This window comes from Montipora foliosa, chromosome 10 (assembly GCF_036669935.1).
Source record: "Montipora foliosa isolate CH-2021 chromosome 10, ASM3666993v2, whole genome shotgun sequence".
In the NCBI taxonomy this organism is placed as follows: domain Eukaryota; kingdom Metazoa; phylum Cnidaria; class Anthozoa; order Scleractinia; family Acroporidae; genus Montipora; species Montipora foliosa.
The window spans coordinates 7,395,948-7,405,947 of NC_090878.1; the positions used below are offsets into that span (position 1 = coordinate 7,395,948).

Genomic DNA, 10,000 nt, shown 5'->3' on the forward strand with positions numbered 1-10,000 from the left:
GACTACGACATTTTATAAGGAAAATATCAATTCCCAGGGATAAGGTCATGTTTGGTCAACATGTCTTAGGGGTAAAATCAGGGATTGCTATCTCGCTTACGGTTTCCAGGAGAAAAATCTCACGTTTCTAGCTCTCAGGCTATCTTTTTAGGTTGCTTGCGAATAAATATCAATAAAGAAACCACTGTCATTCTGTATTGGTTGTCTAAAGCGATAAGAAAGGAAATCAAGATACCTACAGCTAAAAACTGGTATCTTTAAGGGTAAATTTAAAATGAACGACGAGCAACCCCGTCATTTGCATTAGAGAGTCCTCCCCCTGGGCATGCAAATTCGAGATTCGCATGGAGTTTTGCGCGCGAAATTGTCAATAGGATGCCGGTTCCAAACTAGGATTATGACCCATTTTGCTGTCCTTCGCCAGTTCCCATAAAACACTCTTTCTAGCATATCTCGCGTTGTTTTTAAGATTTTGTAATTTTTGTCTAACTAAAGAGCCCCAATTTTTTTTGGGGAAAATTATGACCATATTTTGTTGACAGTAACCTTAATAGCAAGTCAAATACCCGAGGGAAAGTGTCATTGGATTCGACTTGTATATAAATCAGCTATGTTCCAGTTATTGTTCAGTCATGCACACGAACTAACCTTTAGTCTTTTTCTGAGCAAGCTCAGCTCCCTCTTCATCGTCTTCATCGTCTTCATCGTCTTCATCGTCTTCATCGTCTTCATCGTCTTTTGTTTCCTTTCCCCAATTACCGTCCTCCATAGGATCGACCTCCCCCATGTCAGTATCAGACTTTTGGCCATCGTCAGTGTCCACTTCAGTTGCAGCTGATTTTTGTTTACTCTTGCCCTTGCTAACCGACTCTACAAAAAAATATTGCATTTTCAGTTGCCTGTACGATATTATGATCGAATGAAATTATGAAATTATCGATTAAAAATACCTGATACGCTTAACGTTGCCATGTTTTCAACGCATGTTTTTGTATTCGAAAAAGTATATCGAACTTTGGGTCGGATCCATATAAGCGATAAGCGCTTAGTGAGAATTTCACTTTTTTGGGGGCGCGTCACTCAATCAGCGAAATAAAGCCGGCATTATTACAAAATTTGAGTCACAAAACCATTTCATAGTGAATACGCTTCGGCAGAAGCAGTTCAAAGACCACAGAAACATTTTAACGCGAAAGCGCTTGGTCAGAACAGTGTTCGAACTTTCGCGCGCGTGGTACACAAATAATTAGTCCAAAGAAAATCCGCCATTATAACAAACAGCGAATCACTCGAAAGGAAAAATGAAGCCGCCCTTATAATCCACAGCGAAGCGCTTAGCGCTTAGTCAGAATTTCACTTTTTTGTGACGCGTCATTCAATCAGCAAAATAAAGCCGCCATTAGGCACAAAACAATTTCATAGTGAAACCGTTTGGGCAGAATCAGTTTTTTTTTCAGTTGACCACGGAAGCATTTTAACGCGAAAGCGCTTGGTCAAACTTTCGCGCGCGTTGCACAGAAAGACAAAGTTGCAAAAAGTCGGAAAATTTACCAACCCACCCCCTGCTCGTCTATCTTTGTCATCCCCACTGGGCTACCATTTGGAGCAATTTGTCATTATCGATAATATGCCGACTGAATCCGATTTGACTCGAGTATTTTCGTAAGATTGAAAAGAAATTTTCAAATTTCAGCTGTATACACGTGCGTACGTGCGTATGTGGTATCTACACGCCCCTTGAGAATCTCTGTTCTACTCCGCGTCTTCGCATCGTTCACAACGAAGTTGCAGCCTGTGTACATCTCTACTGAATACTCTGTCTTTCTAGTGCGGATACTTTGCGCTCCATTTTGGCGTGCAACCATTCTGCGGTGAAAAGAAAATGCAACATTTGAAGTTTTGAGGAGGAGGGGCATAAGGATTTGCAGTAATCCGGTTTTTGGATTATTTTTAATGCGGTTTTGCAAACAATTTCTTTTAACTTGCGCTTTTGCAGTTTAACAAGACTATGCGGTTTTCGGTTTTCGTGCATAACTGTTTTCAGTAACGCATTCATGCGCGGTTTTGCATTTAGACTTTTCCATGCGGTTTTGCGGTTTTTTGGACAGCCCTTATGACTCCCCCGTTGAGCGATGTTGCAAGGTACGTCCACCCCAGAAACATCGCGCGCAACTTTTTCAAAGTAGAAAGATGGATGTAATAAAATGAAAAGAAATATTTTCCTGTTAAACAACGCCGAATTTCAAAACTTTTGATTTCTTAACAATGTTCACACCTTTTCCCCGCATCCGATTCCTGCTGACGTTCTCCCTTCCCTTTCTAGCGCCTGTCAGCAGGCGAAAATATAGTCGAAGCATCGAAATATAATGATAGTCTGACACCAAACCGCGCCAAATCATGACAAACATGATCCCAGTGCATAATTCAGAGATACTCTCGGACAAATGGGACCAGTAGCGTGGACAATAAACCGTGCAAAAAATGCTACATACCTTCAAGTTCTTTGATGCGTCTTTGCATGGCGGCGATCGTTTCCTGGTATTCCTCCTCCTTCTTTCTGTTGAGTTCTTCCGAGTTTTTCAATTGCTTCATAGCAGCCTGCAGGTCATTCTTGGCTTCTTTGAATTTCTCTTCGGGCACTGTCTTTTCTGGCCTCTTTTGTCCAGTTTTATTGCTTGTCCCACACCTGTAAATACAATAAAATACGAATGTAAGAAATAGGGCCTATTCATAATAGAGTTTATTAGTGGCGATCTATAATTTAGCTCCAATTATAGACTAGTTCCTCTGTTCATAATTCCACACACTGATAAATTTCGATGGAGTCCGGTCGTTTCGATACAAAGTCGTTTCGATACTGACAAGTCAAAGTCGATTCGATACGCATGTTAAGTCGACTCGATACAAACTCGCGTTACTTGAAGTCGTACTACAAATGACCAAACAAGCTTTCATTTCGATTGATGGCCATAGCCATCGATATTTTTTTCCAATCATCCATATATTTTACTGCATATACTATTTGCAAACAAAATCTACAATTAGGAATAGTTTGCTTACCATTCATCGTTACTTCCTTTACGTTTCTCACGGGCTGCTTGTGGCGGTGCTGGTTTCGATGTTGAAGTTTCGGTACTTCTGTCCGCCTTTTCGGGGGTCTCCAACGCCAAAACGCTGTTCACTATACTAGAATCATGGCACTCACAATAATTCACCGACACGCCGCAAAACTCGCATCGGTAAGGGCAGTTCATCAGAGTGTGGCCATCCGATAAACCACATATCATACATGTTTTTGTTCGTGAAGCCATAACGCGTTAATGTTCTCGAATACACCTAATGCAGGTGCATCGACTCTTTTTCCGCTGAGAGTTATATATATTTATCCCGTGTCGCTCTTGGGGTCGATATCATGGAGTGTGGGAAAGTGGCTTGTCTCCAAGAAAAATTCTTCTGTATGAATTCTCTCATTATAAAAAAGTGTAAAAGTGACACGGTTTAATTAGTTGCGCACTCTTCAAAGGACTTATCTCCCGCGCTAATTACTTTTTTGCCGCAAACTTGGGTGTTGGATTATGCGAACAAAGAACAGATGCAAAACTTATATACATTTTGCGTTTCCAGGTCGTAGTCAATTTTTCGTGTTATCAGTTTTTCCTCTGGGCCTGCAATACTGGACTTTTTTCATTGTACCTGATTGATTATGAAAATATTCAAAATACGTTTTGGTCATTGGCCTCGATCATGGTACACTAACAATGGGGATTTTTGCGACACGGTTCCCCTCGTCAGCGATCGCTGTTTGTGGTTTTAACTTTGATTAGAACCAAAGTCCTGCACACGCACGTGACGGGCTGTCATGCCGTTGCCGTTAGGAGTTTTGTTCTCAGCACATTCATTCAAAGTGATTCGAATTACATTGTATATCAAAAGCCAAGCTTCCTAAAATGCCCAACTTTTTTAGGGAAGTTCTTTGTCCCCTTATTTTTGCAACAAGCAGTAGAGGAAAACTCCGCCTTATAAATTGGTTGCAAAGGAACAGACTACTGAAAAGAAATGTCAACTGCGGGAATTGTAGGAATGCAATGCGCCTCATTCGCCACCCGCGCAATGGGGACGGATACATTTGGTAAGTAATTTCAATTCCAATTTACATACCGTAAACTGCCGCTTACAAGTCCAGGGCTTATACCTGTTCGCAAGGGGTTTTGGATGGGCTAGTTTATAAATGGATGGGTTATATCCCGATGGACGTATAAGCGGACTAAAAAAAATGTTTCCAAATGAGCAATAAGGCTGTTGATCGAAATATGTTTTTAGTCTACTTCTTTTAAATGAAGCCTTAAAATGCTCAATACTGCTAAAAATTATAATCTTTCCTTTTGTTTTGTAGTGGCCATTTTGAATTTTAAATGCGCCACGCGCTGGTCTGGGAGCGAATTAATTATGCGCGGTCAGATGGTGCTATGTCTGGAACCGAGAAATATTCGGAAACGCTCGGTCGGTCGTAACCTTTATATTTTTGACAAGGGGTGCAACTTCAAGCTTTCATGGTCGTGTGTCTCTGCCAGTTGGGGTACACGGAAGTAGAATCGCATTGTATAACCGGAAGTAAAAGCGAAAGAGCCGGAAGTCGAGGTAAAATCACCGAGGAAGTCCCTAAAGAAACTTAACTCCGAAAAGGCACTTTTAAAAAAAAAGGGAAAGTCGTATTTTTATTATTTTGGTAACAACTTTTCAAGCAACTTCGAAGACAGCTTTCATTAAAAAAAATTCATCGATGATTCTCATATCTGATTCACAACTTTACTCTAGCTTGATATAAAAGAAAGTGTTCAAGTTCAAAATATAAAATAAGCAAATTCTCCAAGTGCTGTGATCGTCGTTCATGTTCCGTTAAAAATGAACAGGAAGAATTCGTCTTCCCCACGTTCACCGTTTTGCATATTGGGTATGACCATGAATCGTTCTGCTGAATAGCTATTGTTCTGTTCATTAAGGCCTTTGTTGAGCGAGAGCTAAACAACAGCAACGAAAACATCGGGAAACAAAAGGCCTAATTATAGCAGAGCAACATCTATGCAGTTGCACGTGCGTTCTTCATTTTTGTACATTTCCCCGCATTCACATGGTTATTTTGTTTCCGTAACAAAATCAAGTAAACTTCCGGAATTGAACAGACCTAATTCCGGAATAATAAAGAGCCAATCAGAACAAACAATCTTATTCACTTCCGCTTTACACATGTCAATCAAGCATTTGAAATTCTTACTTCCGTGTACCCCAACTGGCCGAAGCATGCGACCAAATCAAAGATTTTGAAACGACGCATCAATATTGCACAGCTAGAAACATTCAGACAAAATAGAGTTGTTCCGCATAAGATGCAAATTTCCACTTTGTTACTGTAGGCATACAAATTAGACCGGCACTTTGTGACTGGCATTCTAGATCACGCCTTATTGTGTTTAAAGACAAAGAACTGCATTGTCTTCAAACACAATTAAGACGTGATCGAGAACGCCGGTCACAAGGTGCCGGTTTAATTTGCATGCCTAAAGTCACAAAGTGGAAATTTGCATCTTGTGCGGAACAACTCTAATAAGTTACAGGATAATTAGTTCAACCTTTGGTCCTTCTGCCTTCAAATTTTTGTTCAATTTGTAGAGATATTTGTCTTCGTATTCATGAGAAATTCGAAGGGACTAAAAAGAGTTTCACCCCTTGTCAAAAATATAAAGGTTACGACCGACCGAGCGTTTCCGAAGATTTCTCGGTTCCAGACATCGCACCATCTGACCGCGCATAATTAATTCGCTCCCAGACCAGCGCGTCGCGCATTTAAAATTCAAAATGGCCAATACAAAACAAAAGGAAAGATTATAATTTTTATTTTTTCCTCAAAAACGATGTGAGGGCTCCCTGTGATATAAATACTCAAACAACGTGATAGAAAATTTTTTTTTTGTGAAACTTTAAACGTTCACAAAACGCTTTCGTGTTCTGCAGGGTGTGGTTGAAGTCACTGGAAGCAGAAAACTTGAAAAAGGCCTTGTAATTCTAGGATATTTCATGAATATTGCTATCGAGGAAATTAGAAACAAACCCGTACGACTTTGAAGAACATTCACGTATACGTCTCATATATCGTACCGGCAAGTACTGAACCTCTTTTTTCGGAGAGGGGGGGGGGGGGGGGGGGGCGCTTATTTGAAGGGGGCGGTTATTTAAAATTTTAAGCCTTTGGAGGGCCGCAGTAATTCGAATCGAGGCGCTTATTGGAAGCTGGGCTCTAATTAGAGCATTAGCGGTAACCGGATGGGCTTATAAGCGGCAGTTTACGGTATTTTCCCTGCCGACCTGAGCTAAAATTCGATAGCTTTCAACTATTTCAGACCATTTGGGCTTCAAACTCACAACGAACACCCTATTTCAGAACAAAATGGTTAAAAACTATACCCTTGGAACCGAACATACCTATATAGCTTAAACTTTACGTTTCAACAGGAGATGTCACCGTTGTCGACGCTCTTCGTCTGTGAGAGTACATTCGTATTTCTATGGAAGCAAAATTTCAATCGCAAGGCAGTTGCAATTTCTCTGGAAATGGGCGCACAAGTGTTCGCTACGAATGATGGAAATTGAAGGAACGGCCTCACAGAAAGTTTTAGTCAAGTTCGCACGGAAGTGTCGGCAAGTTGCATGGGAAGCATTGCTGCGCCACCCGATTCCACAGTTAGGCGGACCAGGTGTCATTGTGCAGATCGACGAATCAAAGTTTAATCACAAGTCCAAGGTAAGAAAATAGGAAGTATGGCCTTCCAGTGGTTCGAATCACTGTGCTTAAGCCTTAGCCGCCTAACAACTAGTCTACTGCTTACAAAATAAAAATCTCACTCACAGTACTTCTACGCTACTGAACAGTACTGTTCTCGGTCTGAAGCCGGACTGAGCGCGTCGTATCACCTCCGTCACCTCACATCTTTAATGTACCGTATTTCCAATGATTCTTTTCATAATATTTCATAATATTTTAATTCATGGAGCTGTAATTGTTATTCCTTTGCAGTTTCACAGGGGGCGTCGGCCTCAAAGAGAAAGATGGGTACTGGGGTTGTTTGATACACAGTATGCTCCAGCCCGACCATACCTACAGCTCGTAAGGCGACGCAATGCGGCGACTCTTTTGCGTATTATTCAACGGAAGGTTCAGCCTGGCTCCATAGTGCACACGGACCAGTGGGCGGCATATCGGCAACTCCAGAGAAGACTCGGCTTACAACACGGGGCGGTGAATCATTCTCTACATTTTGTCGATCCAGTAACCGGAGTCCATACACAGAATGCTGAAAGCAACTGGTGTACGGCAAAGGAAAAATTTAAGAAAATGAAGGGAAACACAAACCCTGACTTTCTCATTGAATACCTTCAGGAATTCACGTGGCGAAGGTGGTATGGTGAGCCTCACCCAAATGGATGCTTTCGAAGGCTGCTCGATGACATTGCTGAACAGTATCCCCTTTAAGGGAATCAGTCAATACCATTGTACAACACACAGCAAACAAAGATCGTCTCTTTCTGCTACCATCATCCCACACCCTCAAAGTAGGCTTGGTTCCATACCCCCACCCCGTTGAAAACATTTTTGTTGGTTATTTTACTTGTCAGAATAAATTTTTATTGGTTCAATTGAAACGGTCTCAGAATGTTTGCTATTGAAGAGATACAATTCAGCCAGTTCCTAACCCTAAATCTCTGGTCTCAGACTAAACAATAAAAAAACACAGAAGCTCTTTGGATAGGCTTCCAGCATTGGAAACGACCAAATAAGGTGAAAACTTTAGGGTTATGGTTAGTCAGTAATAAGGCTCAAACGTTTATTAAAGCAGCCCATGAATTTAGTCACAGACAAAATCAGACTTATAATTGATAATAATGATAAATTTCTTTCAAACTTACTGTGTTTAAAATATGAAACGGCAAACATTTTTGGCTAATTGCTTATGTTTTTGTTTTACGCAACCTGAAATTCCATCACGAATGATACGTCGCTCAGAGTCGCTCTTTGCGTCAGTTTGCGTGGTGAAATAGTTACTACACTATTAGTTATAGTGTTACGCACTTTATATATATATTTTTTATGTATTTTTTACAGACACTATTAACAAAAATATAATGTGTGTTAAAGTAAAGTGAGACTAAAATAGAGCTGCCAAGGTGCGATAATACTTCGGGTGTGTTACTTATGCAGTCGCTATTCCTTTTTGAATTTCAAGGTTTTCTTTGATAGATAGTAGCTTTGAAACTCTAAAAAATCGCCGCGAAGGCTTGTAATTTAGTGCCACGGCAGCCGCAAATTCTCCCTACGCAAATACGCAAGGGCGTACCTGACAGAGTAGAAAAATAATATAAAAATGATATCACAAATAAAAAAGAAGAAAATAAAAGCTAAGCACAATTCGCCTCAGCTCGTTTAATTCCATCTTTCAGTGAAGGTTTTCATGTGTTTCTAAGTGAATTTAAAATTAACCTCTCTAGATGGCTTCAGAGGACTCATAGCCGGCCAATGGTTGAAAATGCTATTTCGCAGGCCTCGATGGAAACCTAGATTCTTACTCTGAATTTTAATTAGCCGCCAATATATTTCTAATCCTTTATCAACCAACGTGTGTTGCAGAGCAAAGTTCCACAAATATTTCAAGCCTTAAAACGGCACTTTGCTGATGTTGTTTTCAGTTTAATGTTTGGCAGTAAAACTTTACGTACTTCTCAGCTATTAGCTAATTTTGCAGATCTCATGTTAAAAAACGCTTCATTCTCGGCCGCTGAACAATTCTCAGTAAACTCCATACAGGACTTTACGTCGGACAAAAAAAAAAAAAGCGATACCGATTGACTACTGACACTCGGCCGATAGACCACTGACACTTCACCGATATTCCACCGACACTTGGCCGATATTTCACCGAGACACGACATTGCCTCTGTCGGTCGAGAGTCGGTCGTCATGTTGACCACCACGCAATTTTTTGCCGGCCGACTGTCGGCCGACTATCGACCGACATATCGGTCTACTATCGACCGACTGGCGGTCGACTAGCGGTCGACTATCGACCGACATATCGCCCGACCATCGACCGACATGTCGGTCGACAGATCGGCCGATATGTCGGTCGACACTACCCATAGTAAAATTGATCCGCCTTTCTTAAGCAATGAATCATTGAATCTTCGGAGCCATCAGCTGCTCGATTCAACGCACAGGACTTGAAGGGCTTTGCAATCACATTTTCGGAAAGCCGGCGTGACCAGGCGGTCAATTATCAGAATTATTATTCGACAATAGTCTTCCTTGACGGCGGTCGCATGTTTCCATCTTCCGGTGTATTCTTTAACACTGACATATCAGTTGAGTACAGAAACTAATAAAATTAACGAGCGCTATCTGTACTTTGAACTTGAGATTGAACAAGATGCAATTTGCAAGCCATTGCTACTACCTAAGCAAGCAAGAAACTAAACAAATTTCGTGATTTTTAATACACTATGGAGCGTTTTCCTGGTTTTTATTAAAGGGGATTCTTGGTGGGGCAGGGGGGTGTCTATTAGACACGGGGCTTTTATTAGTGGGGGCCAGGGCATCTAACACAAACTTAATACCTCACGGGGGCATTTATAAGATATGAGGCGTTTATTTGAGAGTGGGCATTTATTATAATATAATATACGTTTATATAGCTCCAAATTCCCAGAGTTCGATGGCGCTTAAAAACTTATAAAAAAAAATAGAATTTAGAATTGTAATTGATAATAATTAAATGAAAGCGTGATTAAATAAATATGTCTTAAGTTTTCTTTTAATGTCTTCCAGTGTCTTCTGATTTTTGAGATCGTCTGGCAAGCTGTTCCATAGGGAAGGGCCACGAACAGAAAACGCCCTATCTCCATATCCTTTATTTATTAGATCATTTACGGTAAGCATTGTTTCCAATTTCTCTTG

General features: G+C 40.8%; 2 protein-coding genes across 2 annotated transcripts in view; one reads left to right on the plus strand and one right to left on the minus strand.

The window, feature by feature from the left end:
* The window catches only part of LOC137973092 (uncharacterized), a 1,464-nt gene extending 613 nt beyond the window's left edge, over window positions 1-851 (minus strand). Inside the window, exon 1 of the mRNA XM_068819825.1 lies at window positions 649-851. Coding sequence (XP_068675926.1) covers window positions 649-787 — 139 coding nt within the window. The 5' untranslated portion in view covers window positions 788-851. The remainder of the gene's footprint in view (window positions 1-648) is intronic.
* A 2,997-nt stretch (window positions 852-3,848) lies between these two features.
* On the plus strand, window positions 3,849-7,624 carry LOC137973091 (uncharacterized). The gene is made up of 3 exons (XM_068819824.1): window positions 3,849-4,129; window positions 6,508-6,796; window positions 7,070-7,624. Exons 1-3 carry the CDS (start codon window positions 3,948-3,950, stop codon window positions 7,523-7,525), a joined length of 927 nt encoding a protein of 308 aa, XP_068675925.1. The 5' UTR covers window positions 3,849-3,947; the 3' UTR covers window positions 7,526-7,624.
* Window positions 7,625-10,000: the final 2,376 nt, after the last annotated feature.